Source organism: Juglans regia, chromosome 8 (assembly GCF_001411555.2).
Source record: "Juglans regia cultivar Chandler chromosome 8, Walnut 2.0, whole genome shotgun sequence".
Taxonomy (NCBI): domain Eukaryota; kingdom Viridiplantae; phylum Streptophyta; class Magnoliopsida; order Fagales; family Juglandaceae; genus Juglans; species Juglans regia.
In genome coordinates, this window is record NC_049908.1 from 29,307,015 (window position 1) to 29,324,318 (window position 17,304).

General features: G+C 34.4%; 1 protein-coding gene across 1 annotated transcript; it reads left to right on the plus strand.

The window, feature by feature from the left end:
- The first annotated feature begins 8,820 nt into the window (after positions 1 to 8,820).
- LOC109004539 (glutathione synthetase, chloroplastic) lies at positions 8,821 to 15,860 on the plus strand. Its single transcript, XM_018983114.2, has 12 exons — positions 8,821 to 9,306; positions 9,697 to 9,866; positions 11,283 to 11,358; positions 11,736 to 11,866; positions 13,314 to 13,436; positions 13,518 to 13,598; positions 13,894 to 13,974; positions 14,078 to 14,147; positions 14,244 to 14,365; positions 14,818 to 14,957; positions 15,043 to 15,235; positions 15,478 to 15,860. The coding sequence occupies exons 1-12, from the start codon at positions 8,929 to 8,931 to the stop codon at positions 15,599 to 15,601; spliced, it is 1,689 nt and encodes a 562-aa protein (XP_018838659.2). The 5' UTR covers positions 8,821 to 8,928; the 3' UTR covers positions 15,602 to 15,860.
- Positions 15,861 to 17,304: the final 1,444 nt, after the last annotated feature.

A 17,304-nucleotide genomic window follows, 5' to 3' on the forward strand; every position in this document is an offset into this window, starting at 1 on the left:
CCCCTTGCTCGATCTCTCTCCCTTGCCCTCTCTCTATGCGACTCTCGTTTCCAACCCTAACCCTAACGCGACAGAGCTGTGCGATGTCATCCTAGATACTGATCCGCAATTCAAATTAAGTTGTGCAACGCGTAACTACTGAATCGCAAGAAAGAGTTTCTCTAGCTTTTTTTTTTTTTTTTTCTTTTGTATTGTTGTCTTTTCATAGATGCTTGTTCGGTAAGATGCTTGTTGACTTTTCTTCATCTCTTACTAGCCGCATGAAATGAACTATTTTTCCTGTTTTGGCAATATATGAAGTTAATTGTACTTGTAATTATCTTGTTAAATTGGCCTGAAACAATGGGCTATGTCTTCTGCAAGTTGGGTCCTATTGCAAGTCAATTCAAGTTCCTCAAGAAAAAAACAAATATGTTTGTTCAGTTGGTGTTTAATTGAAGAACTCTGAACCAAATGGCGAGAGATTTGATACCGAGAAAGAGAACGAAATGGTGTTTGCCGTTGTGTTTTCTCCTTCCAAGCTTGAATAAACAAAGCTTCTTCCCGCTGGTTGCTTTTTCTCCTTCTTTTTTTTTTTTGTTTTTTTTAATATATAATTGTTGACGTGGCAAAATGCCACATCAGTGTGGTTCGCGGGTAGACACAAACTTGTGTTTGTCTGTAGCACTACAATATATACTATTATGGTACATTTTAAGTGGTTTAACATAGCAACCACTTAAATAGACATGTTAAGGCTGCTTTTAGATGTTAAGCTAAGTTGAGTTTTTTTATGAATAGTAATGAGTTAATATGATTGAATGAGTTTTGTGAAGTCCACTTAAGATGAGTTTATATGTGTTTGAATGTTAAGATGAGTTTAGGTATATTTATAGGAAGTTGTAGAAATGAATGGGTCCTACTATTGAAATCAACTATTCATCTGACATTCATTCTCACTGCTGGGGCAAAAGGCAAAACTTTTTATACAAACTGCACTGTGCCAGAATGCAAAAATAATAAACTACAGTCTAAAGTAATAAAAAAGTATGCAGCAATATGACATATGGCACTAGCCATGTGGGCCCCATGAGAGATATGGAAAATCGTGTCAGATGCAATTAAGATTTGTCAATTACGGGGCTCCATGATGAACTCAATTTTGAACTAGATTCAAACGGTATAAACCGTGTGTTTGGATGCTGAGAGCAGTTTAAAGATGAACTGTACTAATTGCAATTCAGGAACCAAACGGAGCTTAAACTTGTCAAACCAGTAGGTGTGAATGATGATGAATGATGCCATTTTTCCAAGGCAAAGCCTACAAATATTCTTTAGAGCTTCTTTACTTGACTTTAAGATCTCCTCTAATAAAAGCAAAGGATAGATGTCTCCGAAAGAAACCCCTCACTCCAAGTTTCCAATTACTTCTACTCATTTATCTGTAGCATCGATTCTAAACTAACCTCTCCCACCAATAATACCCGACATAACACCCGTATACATTTTTGGACGTAATTTAACAGATGGATCAAAGAGAACACCAGATGCAATCTTTGAGCCTTTGCCATAGGCTGTTCTACTTCATCTTGAAAAGCCTTGCATCACAAGCCTTCAAGATCGTGACTTTGGGCCCTCCTCTGAAACCCGGTTCACCCCAAGTGCCTGTTTCCAGCGCTGCACACGATGGAGCTGGCTCAAAGAGTGACCATCCGATGGCTCAAGGAAGAAGACCCTGTGAAGCTGCTGCACTTTCCGGAGCTAAGGCTGAGCTCGAGCAAGGCAATGCTTTAGGGAATTTAGGGCCTTTTGGTCCCCATGGCAGGGAGTTCCCATCAGTCCAAGACGTTGATTCTTTCGTGAATTCTGGAAAAAGGTCAGAAGAAGGAATGTCATCTGCAACTGTAGCACAACCCAAAGCTCCTAAGAAAATGGTTTGCATGAATGACGTGGTGGAGGAGATAAGCACACCCAAGAAGAACAAGAAAATGAATAAGAAAACCAAAAAGTTAACTTCGTTAGAGTGTTGAGGAAGATGATCCAAAGCCTTTGCGATCGATTGAAGGTGGGGTCTAAGCTAAATGAAAAGTCCGATTCGTTTGTGAATCGCAGTAGCGAGGGATGAGTACTCTTGTTCTTCATGCATGCTATTTGAATATAATGCGTTGGCTGATACGACTGAACTATTTGGATTTGATTGCAACTTGCAAATATGATTGCGTTCATTTGAAAAATTGCAGCACAAATGACTTATGCAGATATTAAGGTTCTTATTGTGTTTTACAAGCTACAAATTCATGAGTTTGCAACTTCGATCATTAGTTGGGTCATTAGTTGCAACTTTGATCTTTAGTTTGCAACTTTGAAGAATAATGCTAAACACAGTCGTGTCATAAAGTGTGAAAGTGACGCGCAATCTTTTTAAAAAATAATAGAGTCTATTATTAAAAAATTAATTTTTTATTATGTAAATCTTGTAATTACTTATTTTTTTTAAAGAGATTACGCGTATTCCACAACTGAAAATATTATTTCCCTAAAAATTGAGAGCTCTATAGAGTGAGTTTGGTATGGCAGGAACTTTACAATTGTAGTATATGCCATGTCCAATCTTGAAGTTAGGCCACCTAGTGCTACAAAGAATCTAGTCTATGTTTTGTTTTTGGAAAATGCTACATGCCCCGCTGGGGGCTCCCGCTGGGCATGTAACATTTTTTTATCTATTTATTTTAGTTTTTTTAATATAAATATTATTAATAATTTTAAATATTTTAAAAAATAAAATAAAAATTATAATATTATTAAAAAATATTTTTTTAATCAAGAAATAGAATAAAAAATAATATTTATTTTACTTCGTGATTAAAGAAGTATTTTTTAATAATTTTTTTTTTACTTTCTGATTAAGAAAGTGTTTTTAAATGATATTTTAAATTTATTTTATTTTTTAAAAGTGTAAAAAAAATCTATATAAAAAATAAATTAAAAAAATACACATAAAAGAGTACATATTAAGCCCAGCAAGAACCCCAACGAAGCTGTAACATGTCCATTTTAAATATTTTAAAAAATCATAATATTATTAAAAATATTTTCTTAATCATGAAGTAAAATAAAAAATTATAAAAAAATATTTTTTATTTTACTTCGTAATTAAGAAAATATATATTTTTTTACTTTTTGATTAAAAAAATATTTTCTTAATAATATTTTAAATTTATTATTTTTTTAAAATATTAAAAAATGTTAAAAAATTTAGATAAAAAATTATTTAAATAAAAAATATATAAAATAACCTACAGCTCCCAGCGGGAGCTCTCAGCGGGGGCTGTAGCATCACCCTTTGTTTTTTTAGAACTGCTTTTTTTAGGTTTCTAGCCTATGGTTATTTTTTGAAGCACCGCCAAGGATGTCCTTCTATGTTCCAAAACGAAATTTCATAGTCTCCTGTTAAACTATCGAATTTTGCAAGTAGGGAGAGGAGTTGTACCTTTCTACACAATCACTTCCACTGGCTACCGTCCCTTCAACCATCCTCGCTTTTTATATCTTTTAAAGCATAAGCATTGGTGCTCAGAACTTAATTCTCTCCTTCTTTATAATAATAAAATATTATTATTTTTATATATTTTTTAATATATTTCTTATTATTATTTTTAAATATTTTTTTATAATTTAAATTAACTTCAAAATACATAGCATTAGTCCAACAATTTAAATTAACTTAATTTTCATACACAAAGTATTAAAATAGAAAAATTCTATACACCATACTACAATCTTATTTTCATCTCATTATGTAAGACGTGACATATTTATCATCATTAGATAATCCTTTATTGAATAATTTTTTATCATTCAATAATAATAAATGTGTCACATTTTATATAATAAGATGAAAATCAACTTTGTGCTTATATCTAACAACTACCTATAAATCAAAATATATAATAACCATGTTCACCACAATGTACAAAAGCGAGTAGGCAAGAGAGAGAAACAATTAAATATGTTTGCCTAAAGCTACAAAGACTTACATATATGTAATGATAACGTAGCTAAAGTATATCTTTACGATTATGCCTATTCCAATATAGGTGCATCTTGTGTGAAATTAGCCATTTTATGGCGAGCATTAATATTGATTTCATTAAAAGTCTAATTAAATATAAAATATGATAAATTTTATCAAAATATTACTACATTAGATTAATTCAAGGGATAAGTGAGAAGCTTTGAGCTACAGTAAATGGATGAATTTTTTTAAATTTGAAGATCTATTATTCACCAAGTAAATCTATTTTTTATTCACGTTTAATCTCCAACGGACGTAAATACGAATATCCTTCAATTTCGTGCATGTAGTACCCCATAATAGTATAGAAATGTGTGATTTTGTCCAATATCCAAAAACAAAGACTGTCTTGTAATAATAATATAAGAATCAAATTAAATTATTAACTAACATATGATTAGTGTAATTGTAAAATATGAAAAAAATATTAAATATCTTATTATTAAAAAATATTATTATATTATTATTTTGATAAATTCAATGACTAATCTAATGTGGGATATTGGCTACAAAGGTTTTGGATCTATGAAAAATATGTACTTTTCATCAAATTTTAGAGATAACTTTGATGAAGCCAATGCTAATGCTCAAAGTCATCTCCAAAATTTGATGAAAAGCCACCTCTAAATATGGCTATATCAATACCAATACATCTTCAAAATTTGATAAAAAGTACATACTTACTAAATAATATGGCTATTTCAATGGCAATGCTCTAATTAAGAGCACTAGCATTGGATTCATCAAATTCATCTTTAAATTTTGATGAAAAGTACATGTTTTCCTTATATCTAAAACCTCTTTATCCATAACTCCACATTGGATTAGCCATTGGATTCATCAAAATAATAATATAATATTATTTTTTAAAAAGTATTATTTTTTATTTTTCTTTCATATTTTACAATTACACTAATCATATGTTAATTAATAATTTAATTTGATACTTAAATTATTATTTTTCAATTAATTTTTTTCCTCAACCTAATTATCCAACAAACACATTTTGACAACCATTATTGTTTTAAAGCTTTTTATTGCCTGCTTTTTATTGGATATGCAAAATGACAAGAGAGACCACAAGTACTTTTATATAATATGCCAACAAAACTCTGCCTATCGATGCAAATTCAGATTCATGCCTATCCAACATCATCAAGTGAGAATGACACCATGTAGTCATATAGGCTGCCCAGATCATGAAGAGATAATGACTTTGCTTGAATGATTACATCAAATACACGACTCAACAAAAGAGAGTCACAAATCCACAAAAACATAAACTAAATTTCATATTAAACTGCAGCTATCCAACTTATAGTTCCCCTCAACAAAATGACTAACAAAATCCACAAAAACATCAACATACTTTCATATTAAACTGCAGCTGTCCAACTTACAGTTGCCCTCAACAAAATAACAACAAAATCCACAAAAACATAAATCTTCTTCATATTAAATTGCAGCTGTCCAACTTACAGTTGCCCTCAACAAAATAACAACAAAATCCACAAAAACATAAACTAAATTTCATATTAAACTGCAGCTGTCCAACTTTCAGTTCCCCTCAACAAAATGACAACAAATCCACAAACACATAAAATGAGACACGACTGCATACCATTTAATGTATGGAACATAGCTGCTTTCTCTGTTTCTTTTTTTTTTCCTTGTTATGGAAATGACCAGGACTGGAAATTCTCATCTTTTGGATTATGAATTTATGGCTCCGGACGCATTGAGAAATCACAATAAGGCATGATGCAAAAGAGTTCTAATTATGCTATTTATTATTTATGTCTCTCTTGATATAGCTATTTACACCTCTGCAATATTACATTTCTAGACAGTAACTCGGGAAAATCATTACCTTCAAATAGAAAATCCACAGTGCATGCATTGAGATTATAAACTATTATATTCCATCCTTCAACAACATATGAAGCCTCAACTTTTTTTTTTGTTTGTTTAATAGGTAACCATAGAAGCCTCAACTAATCCAATCATTTCAATTTGCAACACCCTTATGGACTTATCATTACCAAGGTCAACCTGGCACTAATTCTGATTTCATCAATTTGCCGAACTCTGATGGACATAAGATAAGCTAACCAAGCATTGAAGGTGACACAGGACACAAAAGGCTGAAGAAAAATGAGGTTTATCCAAAAAATCATTAAAGTTGCTTTCAAATTTGTTCATAACCTTCTCCAATTTCTTTCTCTTGATCCCCCATCTCTCTCTCTCTCGGTCATCCACTGTGTATATTTCCTAAAACTATCATCAGCAGTACTAGTACCAAACGGTAAAATACAAAGACCTCTATATCCAGCATATATCGTGAATACTTAGGCATGGACGGCAGGTTCATCACCAGCCCTTTTATCAGTAGTTCTGGGCAAGAAGAGAACATTGACAGCCCCCCAGAAAATGGGGCCGAATCCCCTCCTCCACCATCTTGTAAAGCAGTTCTATCAATATTCAAGGCAAATATTATTGTTGTTATTCATAGCTGTAAACCAGTGGACTTATCAAAAAAAAAAAAAGCTGTAAACCAGTGGCTGTCAAAATCATTTTGCGACTATAAGCAAGTAGACAATCATATAAATGTAGTTCAAAACCATTGATTCGATGGTATTATAAAGAACTGAAAAGAAAAAAGGCCTACAAAATATCTAAAAAGTTCAAATTAAACCAAACCTATATGATTGGAATTCAACTAACATCAAAGCGATTTCAGGTTTCATCAAACCGAAAAGTTCATTTAAATTTGTGTCAATCATATAGCTCTGTTAACAGTTCTAACAAGTAAATATTTTTTTATGCAGATTTTGTTATGATATTCTAGGCTTCATAGAATGAATCAAAACTTCATGTAATTTGATTTCCTAAAGACTACTAAAACTTGAGGTTTATCCAAAAAATCATTAAAATCATATAACATCATATAAATGATCGGTTCAAATTTTTCATACATGCATATATGATTAATATATATATGAGAGTGAACTCACGGAGATGGACAACGTTCGGAACAGAGGGAGAAAGGATCGGCAACGGTGCGCCTATGGAGCTGATGGAGGTCCTGTTTCACCTGAAACACCTCGTAGGAACGTCAACATCTGCTTCACGAAGATGAACGGGTCACTTTGTCGGCAAAGTTGATGATACAAGCTTCGGGAAAAACAGGAGGAAACGGAGGGAAGAAACGGAAAGGAAGAAAGGGAGCGGAAGAAAGAAAGAGAGAGGAAGAATCGAAAATGGATTTCAGGATTTCAGGATTCCTGGGTAGATTCCGAAGGAAGAGAAGAGAGGGAAGAAAAGGTAGGGTTTGCCAGATTCGGGAAAAAAGAAAGGGAGAGGAGAGGAAGAAAGAAAGGGAGAGGAAGAATCGAAAATGGATTGAGGATTTCGGGATTCCGGGGTAGAGGAAGAAGGAAGAGAAGAGAGGGAAGGGTAGGGTTTGCCAGATTCGGGAAGAAAGAAAGGGAAAGGAGAAGAGAGAAAGAAAGAAGAGGGATTGGGGATTTCGGGGACGAAGGATAGAGCAGGATAGAGAGGGAAGAGAGAACGGTTTTGCGTGCGAAATAATTTTTTCGTAATAAAAAAACCGGATAGATGTTAAACAGTAGTTCACTAAATTTGAAGATAAAGGAGAGTACACTGTAGCTAAAAGTTTGAGATTTAATGAAAAGGTGAATCCAATGCCGAGTTTTTTGAGTGAAATTCATCAAATTATAGACATTGGACTCATCAATGCCAGTGCTCTTATATGCTTAAGACCTCAACAAAGAACGATCGAAGACTCGAAGTGTCGGTCCCAACACATGTTATTTGCATACCATATCTTAACCCATATCGATTCTTCAACTCTATTTTCAGCCTCTTGCATCTTAAACAGTTGGGTAAATAACCAAAACATAAGAGACAAAATTATTCAGCCACACTATTAAAAATTTAGCTTATGATCTAAACTTGATTTGAAAGGGTGCTGTCTAGATTTTTTTTATTCGATTTTGGTAAAATGTTGATGTTGTCGGGTCTGTTAATTACTATTTATAAATAATTTATTACTATTAATAAATAATTTATTATTTTTTTATAACTATTCAGACATCATGTGAGATCATTTCATCATGGGTAAAAGAGATCTGGCTTTCTTTTTGACGAAAGATTAGGAGGGCATATGACCAGGTTTGGTAGAACCACTCTTGCAGCATTTGATTGGAGGATAGAGGAATACAAAAAAGCTCTCATTACTTTTTTATTCGATGTTCAAAAGTATGGAGCATTACTCTCTAAATAAATGAGAATTCAATTTTTAGTCCACATTATTGAAAAATCAATGTTATGATTGAATAGTTAATAAAAAGAAAATTGTCTTTATCTTTTTAAAATGAAAGATTTAAGCTTGATTATGCAGTTTAAATGGAATGAGACAGTTTGATTTTGTGTAACCAAACCAGACTTAAATGCTTATGAAAGATTGAGGGATGATAATATATTCTTACAACCAGATTAACCCTTTCAGATTATCCATTTCATAAAATAGATAAAAGGAGAACAGTAAAATTTTATTCATATAAACTGATATATTGTAAGATATATGTTTTATATTATTGATGTGATAAGATTTAATTTTTCATATAAATTAAATCTTATCACATCAATAATATGTATATATTCTCACACCGATCTACAAAATAGAATGTCTGAACAAAAAAGTTTCGAAATTCATTCTCTCTGTTATTCCAAAAGAATCACTTTCGTCTCGGGATAAAAGCATGAAAAAAGAGAGATTCCGGATTCTTATGATTTTATCGGGTGGTACTCCAAATCAACAGATATAGCGAAGTTAAGGGGTCGAAATCAAAATGGGTGCTGCCTATTCGTCATGCTCTTCTCTCTCCCTCGCTTTTCCCACGGTCACCCTATACTCCTCACCCATCACTACCTCATCGCAATCCTATCCCAGATCAAAACCAAAACCTTTTTCGTCCACAATTGACAAAATCCGCAACACCCGTTTCTTAGAACCTGTAAAAATCATGGCCCAGACCCCGTTTCCTTGTTCAGGTTTGGCTGTGAAGTGTGGGAAAGTTGAGGAGGTGGAGAACCAAGAAGAGGGGACTACAAGAAAACCCATGGTTGATTATCACGGGATTGATCAAGTTTTGCTCGACGAGATGGTGTATGACGCTCTTGTTTGGAGCTCTCTCCATGGCCTACTTGTTGGTGACAAGTCTGTAGAGGTCACTGGACAAAAATGATGATTCTTTTCATTCTATCTGCTTTTTGATCAGTTTGGTGGTGCTTAAAGGATTTTATTTTGGTTGTTTATGACCTGTTTTTTTCGTCGGCAATGACCTGTTTGGTGGCCATCACTTGAGTAGTCGTGTGATGGCCAGATGTGGAGTGCGGAATAATTTTCTTAAAAGCTGGAGATTACATTGTTACTCATATGAAATTGATTTGATAGGAAGTTGTTTGTTTCCCAGCAAAGAAGAAAATTGAGTTTTGCTTTCTTTTTTCTTTCTTTCTTGGATAATGATATAGAAAATTATGCGCTGTGTTTTTTATGAAGAAGTTTGAAGTTTAATTATCGAGACTTGAATTTGATGTTTGGGTCCTACAAATCACAGAGATCGGGAAAAGTGCCCGGTGTAGGCTTGGTTCATGCCCCATCTGCCTTACTGCCCATGCCATTCCCAGAGAATCAATGGAGGCAGGCGGTTGACTTGACCCCCATATTTAGTGAGCTTGTCGATCGTGTGAGTTTGGATGGAAAATTTCTACAGGAGTCATTGTCCAGGTACTCTCTCTTTTCTCTTCATCTTATGCAAACAAAAACGCACACTTCTTTTATTTTTGTCATTAACTTAATGTACAAATCAAGCAGCTTAATTTATTGAACCCGACAAAGCAAAGGCCTACCCTCTTGGAATGCGTCAAATAAGCTCCACTATTTCACCCTACTTGGTTATTATTGCTGAATAATTGTTTTGATGCTTTTCTTTTTGACTGCTATTACCAATCCTCTTTGGTTGATCTCTTCCGAGTTTCAGAAACTTTAGAGCTAGAAGTAAATTAACTTTGTGAACTCAAGCAATCGTTTCTCCTCAACAAGCATGTTGACCATTTCCCTCTTGTTCCTATTTTCTAGCTAACATATGGAGATTTACCCTACTGATAAAAAATAAGTGTATATATATATATATGTACTCAATGACAAGATTTGATTTGTAAATATTCAATTTACATAGAACTATTAGCATGTATCAAATTATGGCATCTAAGCACTTTACTAGGTGTGCACTACACTGGCTTGAGAATAGAATTTTTCTATATATATATATATATATATATATGTAGATTTACCCTTTAAAGTTCTTGTCTTGCCACTCTTTCATTTCAATGTACTCATAATTTTGCTCATTATCATAATTAGTTGGGACTAAGGATTTTTTCTATTATTGAGTTCTTATAGTTGGAGTTGATTGGGAATTTGATAAGTCAGAGTCACAAATTGGTCTTTAGCGCTGCATCAATCTCCTATTTCAGAATACATTGCCCTCAAATGCTGTCAGCTGGATTTTCCTATCAATCAGCTCCTCAAGTGATCCTTGTTTTGGGACTTGATGAGGAACTTCAAGCTTTCCATGCTCTTATTAGGGCTGACAAATTTTTACACGACCCATGAACCTGGCGGAGATTAAAGGGTTAGGGACCGTTGGCAACACAACTGTTATCATATATTCTCATATATTTTCTTCCCAAACAGCATTCAAACACAAAATACTTCTCATACTTGACGTGGCATGAACATGGCCCATGAACTTGAATAGCCACCCATATCAAATATGATGCCCATCCAAACATTTACTGGCTTTCCACCATGCTGAGCCTCTATTCCTTTTCTTCCCTTGTTTTTTAACAATTATTTGCATCTAAAGTAGTTTGCACTATGAGTCCCTTGACATACGTATGGTGCATGCAGAATAGTTTCTGCATCTCTAGCTTGTCCTTATTTATACCATATCGGTGTCCTCTAACTTGGTTATGCCAATTTTACAATAGTCTTTTACATCTGTATTGTTTCCTGTCTATCTACCTTCAAGTTTGGTTTCTTCTAATTTCAGACTTCTTTTTTCTTCAGTTTCATGTTTTGCTCCATTGATCAAAGAGATTGAAAATATTTGTGATATTTGTCTTCCATGCTTCACTGCAGAACTAAGAAAGCAGATGCCTTTACCTCTAGGCTTCTAGATCTTCATTCCAAGATGCTAGAGATTAATAAGAAAGAGGTAATCATATATTGGTGGGGGCATATGGACTCAAATCATTTTGAGAGAATTTGTTTTGAGCTTTCTAGAGGTGCTTGGTCATTTTTGTCGAGTGTGTCCAAATTCAAGAGAATAATGTTTAAAATACCTGAATCAAATTTTTGTAATATATAAATTCTCTTTGAATGAATAGTTTTATACATGTTGTAAAGGCGTGCTAGGTTCATGATGTGATGAAAGATTAAATGGAATTATTATGGCATATTATGTAGTTTCCAGCTCACCTCACCTAATAACTTTGGTTTTGTAAATTCACTTTAAATTTGGCATAAAGGAGTGAGTAATTATTATGGTTCAGCTATGGCAAAGTTACTAATCTTTTCTACTTTTATACCTAGGACATACGATTGGGTTTACATCGCTCGGATTATATGCTTGATGAACAAACAAAATTGCTCCTTCAAATAGAGCTGAACACCATTTCATGTTCATTTCCTGGCCTCAGCTCTCTTGTCACTGAGCTCCACAGGTTGAGTTTTTCCAGAATTTACATTTAAAGTCCTATTTAGAATTTCATTTGAGAATATTTCTTCCTGCTGAGTTTGGTTCGTAGACATGAAGTGGCTGCATAGATGTTCTAAGTTCTTGCTTCCACACTAAACATGTTGTGATGCAGATACTGACAGATTAAGCAAGTCACTAGTGCACCTTAATCAAACAAAATGACCCCTTTAGTCTTAGAAACTCAAGAGTGGTCCATAATGAAATGGGGGCCACAATAATAAAACGAAGGCAGTCATTGAAATGTCGATTTCGCTTATCTACCATGTCGCATTCATTCATTGAGAATATCTGTGCCATATATTTTTTTATTTATTTTTTATTGGCACTGGGTGTCCGAGAACAAAGTCCCGACTAATCGCGGGGGTGCGCAGGCCCTCAGAAAGGAGTTTCCTGCAAGTGCACTTGGAGTAATTTAAGGAGAAATTCTCTTAGTTTGATGGCCTCTAGAAATTGTTTCCCAAGAGGATTCGGATTTTGGGAGAAACCAGCTAATAGTACTGGGTGCCTTCCCTATCCTACTAAAGAGTAATCCACAGTAGCAGTGGGGTAGAAATGTTGATTGTTAACTGGTTTTATGAAACAATGTATACCACCAAGACCAAGGCCCTTACCACTTGAGCCAACCATTAGTCATACCTAAATTGATCTTAAAGCTGCTTTAAGCACCATCTTAGTTATTCTCCTTACTGCTATCAAGGGGCATGGCGGAGGTGTCAACCGGCCAAATGGCATTGTTGACTTCCTACCATTATGTCCTAACGGTTTGCTGCCTGTTTACCTTAAGCATAATAATTCTAACACTAAGGTATCCAAGAGACTGTCATTTTTAAATGGGATAATTTCCTCATCTGTCCCTGGGGTCTGACCTTGTGATAAACTAATCCCTAGAGTACAAAGAAATTAATTCCCTCCATTTTTTTTAGGGGGGGGGTAGCCGGTAGCCTCCATATAACATCCTTAACAAAATGGTTGAACATATGGAATTTCCATACATCACATCACACCAATCTTGTGCGGACATGTGTCCAAATTTCGGGTATGATGCCACATTAGCAGAAACCATTACAAATTTCTAATCAATAGAACTATGAAAACTGGATTTAAAATTTTAAAAAATAATAAATTAAAAAATAGCGAGTGAAGCTCCACCCGGGTGGTGAATGACGGCTCCAGTTGATACTTGACAGGAGCATCAATTTGTTAAATGGAGGCTACCCTAAGGAGTAAAAATAATTTTTTCGTACACCAGCACCTAGTTTGTCACCAGGGCAAACCCCAGGGACTGATGGATGAATTTTCCATATTTAAGTAAACCTTTGGATCAGTATGCATGTTATATCTTCTCATGCAATTTCCAGAAATATAAGGACAAAGAATGACCAACAATAATTTTAACATTGTTCAATCTGCAGAAGCTTACTTAATCACTATGGTGAAGTCCTTGGATTAGATCCTAAAAGGATTCCTGGAAATAATGCTTATGGTTACTTTGTGGAGGCATTTGCTAAAGCTTGGACTGAGTATAATAACCCCAGGTTAGATGAGAAAATAGTATCAGTTTCGTTTCTGCTGCAGCATTCACTGGGGTGTTTGTAACAGTGAATAAAATTTTACAGGGCTCTTGTTATGTTTGTGGTTCAGGCTGAAGAACGAAATATGTATGACCAACATTGGCTTTCTGCAGTTCTGAAAGAAAGATATCCTTTTCATGTGTATCTCAGACTCCTATGTGTAGAAGACTAGAGGTGCCTGCAAGATATGAGAAGGGTTGAAAATAAATACGACTTAGCATAATTACATCTGAGCTATTATATCGTGTCTTTGAACCTACATGGATAACAGCATCGGATAATCATACTTTCCAAATTGCTTAAATTTGCACTATATTTTTCCATTTCCATCCTATCAAGTGTTGGTATGTCTTTGTTCTTTGTTTGGTAAGAAAGCCTTTTTCCAGAGCCCAAAGAGCTAATTTCCTCAGCTTTCTAACACATATAACATTACGGCTATTCGGAAAACAATGGCAGAAATTGATGCAGAAGCAGAACTTCTTTCGGATGGAACACTTCTAGTGTATGTAGCCTTATGCCTTGTAGTATTGATTTCTCTCATCTAGATTTAATGCTTTACTTTGTCATGTTTCTGACTTTAATACACCAAAGTTTTCCATTTAAAGGGGTGGCAAAGCAATTGCAGTCATTTATTTCAGAGCTGGGTATAAACCAGATGATTATCCCTCAGAATCAGTAAGCATTTTTGCTCATTTTCCTGCTGCTCAAAATGATGGTTCTTGTGGTGTCTGTAATGTGATTTTTCCATCCTCATTCCAAATTGGTTTGTAGGAATGGAGAGCTAGGCTACTTATGGAGCAGTCATCTGCCATTAAGTGCCCATCAATATCGTATCATTTAGCTGGCACCAAGAAAATTCAACAAGAACTTGCAAAGCCAGATGTACTTGAGAGGTATTGCATGATTACCACTTGTTAAAGTCAAAGTCATTTTTGGATTTTGCTTGGTGCTTTTGGAAGCAATAGTAAAACTATTTTGTTTCTAACGGCTAAAAAAATGGTCAATAACTAGGTTAAGCAAATCATTTTCAGGTGAAGATGTGATGTACCGTTGAGAGGGTATTATTTTGTGACTGAACTTTTATCAAAAGCAGGAGGGATTTTAACTTATTCGTGGGATTCAAATCATGAAATTATTTATATGGTTTACCAGCTAAAATTGGAAAGTAGTACTTTTATTTCTCTTGCATATATTTCCTGAAAAGTTTTGGCTGGAAGTACTTTTATAATTTTATTTCCCTTTCATATATGTCCTCAAAACTGTGTTTCGTTTCTTTTTTGTAAATTTTGTCAGAAGAACAGGTTTGCTCCTGTTTTCTCCCTATAAAGCTTTTGGTTCTCCGCAGGTTTCTTGACAATAAAGAGGACATTGCCAAACTACGGAAATGCTTTGCTGGATTGTGGAGCTTGGATGACCCGAATATTGTAAAAGAGGCAATTGAAAGACCTGAGTTATTTGTCATGAAACCCCAACGAGAAGGCGGAGGTCTTATAGTTCACACTTCGCAAACTCAACTCTGCTACTCTTTCCTTTAATATCCTTATGCAGATGATTTATTATTCTACTTCAGGGAACAATATCTACGGTGCTGATGTGAGAGAAACCCTTCTGAGATTGCAGAAGGAAGGGACCGACGGAAGTGCTGCTTACATTCTTATGCAAAGGATATTCCCAACTGTTTTCCAGACATTTTTATTGCGCAATGGAATTTGTCACAAAGATAATGCCGTATCAGAACTCGGTATATATGGTGCTTACTTAAGGTACATTGGCTTGGCAGTATCCAATGGAAGACCCCTAACCTGCCAAGTGTAGCATATAGGGATCTATTTAGATGTACATATATTTCTTCTCGGAAATCACTATTTTATGTATCCATTCTGCCAAATGGTTTTCTTACCCCCATTTTTTTTTTCTTTTCACACTAAATTAGCACTGCCTAAGGCATACTTGTCACATAAGTTCATTTGCAAATCACTTGACAATCTTGGACTGGAATGTGCAGGAACAAGGACAAAGTGATCATGAATGACCAATGTGGTTACTTGCTGCGGACAAAAACATCTTCATCAGATGAAGGTGGTGTTGCAGCTGGATTTGCGGTCTTAGATAGTATATATTTGACTTGATGGAGCCTTCCTTTAAGTTTTCCTCTCAATTAAACGTAAAGAATGTGTCATGATCTTGATATTGGATTGCGCATCAAATTGAGCGTAAAGCCATCTCTTTTTCCCTTGGTGACAGTATTTGTGGTCGACTGTAGCTCTACATTTTCTTGGTCTATCAGAAGACAGGCCAAAGGCCTTTTGGAACCTTAATAACAACGAACTGTGACACTGCCCATGTGCACCTTTTAGCATAAAGTGCGAAGCAAATTCTGGAATTGAATTGATGGGATGATTGAGATGGTGGATGTTTTCTTCTTTGTGAGATTTTATTTCGAACTTGCCTGATATTTGCAGTTAGTCCCTACAATCTGGTGAAAATCCAGTGAGCTGGACTATCAGATTTGTCACTTTTAGCCTGGAATTACAAAACTAAAATACCATAAGATAATGACCTAGTCAACACAGAATGTTTTGGAAGCATAAAGTAGTTTCTATTTTGTTTTGTTTTCTAAGATTGTAAATAAAATTTATTTTAGTGACAGGATAAAAACAAGACGGAGAAATGAAAAAAGGTAATTACAATTTGTTTCGAAAGAAGTTGAAGTACTTAGAGTTGGAAGTTAAATTGAATGACCAAGCATGTCACTTGTGTTTATTGCAGGCATAACAGAGGAAAAAAAGGTTCCATTTAGGGCTGGTTTAGATAGTGGGATGAGATAAAATAATTTTATATGAAAGTTGAATAAAATATTATTTTTTTAATATTATTATTGTTTTGAAATTTGAAAAAGTTGAATTATTTATTATATTTTATATAAAAATTTAAAAAAATTATAATGATGAGATAAAATATTTTCTGAATCTAAGCGAGCCTTAGAAACTTTGAATATGGAAAATGACAGATATGGTCAAAGTGGAAGAAAGCTTCTAAAAGAAAACCTAAGATTGCAAGCTAATGTAGATAATATGTTGTCTACGTCGTTGATATGACAGAAATTGATTTGTAAAAAAATTAATTTTCAACGGCATGAATTGTGTGTTCTCCATGCTGATATGGAAGTAGAATTATTATTCCTTTCAAAATATGTGATGACTGCTAATAAGGTGGCTACGGAGTACCTTGAATTGTGATACAAGTCAGTTGCAAAATCGATTGTAAAATAGTTCTATTTTGTACTATTTGATTTCTCATAATACAAACTTACAATAACTGCGCAATAGCTTAACTTCCAAGTTTCACAAGCAAATCTTGAAAAGCTATATTTTCTCAGGAATTGGCAATTTCTTCTTAGAGAATAACTATAATTATACTGCTACTAGCTGTCCCTGAGTAAAATATCGAATATCATATACACATAGTGGTGTACCTATGCGGCACATCCACTGTGACTTCAAGCATATGTGTGGCCTTCCCAAACTGTTAGTGACATCTAAATAAACATCCCTTCGTTGTATTAGAAGAACAACCGAAGTTTTATCTTGAAAAGTCAAAAAAGAAGAGCATATTTACTGCTGTTGGTGTTATCTTCCCTTTCCTATAGGGCACTCTGCACCACCAAGTTTGGATATACCAAGCTCCTGGTAGTAGTATGGTATTTATTCCCTTGGCCCTTTGTCGGCAAAAAAGCAGCCTTATATAGTTATATTCACTGAATAAGGAACTTTGCAGGCCTCTTAACTTCAATAATTATCAGAGACCAATGCAAGAGAAGTTGGATAAATGA

Excerpts from the sequence above, each read along its gene's own strand:
- LOC109004539 (XM_018983114.2), top strand. The coding sequence starts at position 8,929 with ATGGGTGCTGCCTATTCGTCATGCTCTTCTCTCTCCCTCGCTTTTCCC. Across the intron at positions 13,975-14,077 it reads TCGGATGGAACACTTCTAGT|GGGTGGCAAAGCAATTGCAG; the intron begins GTATGTAGCCTT and ends TTCCATTTAAAG. Across the intron at positions 14,366-14,817 it reads AAGCCAGATGTACTTGAGAG|GTTTCTTGACAATAAAGAGG; the intron begins GTATTGCATGAT and ends GGTTCTCCGCAG.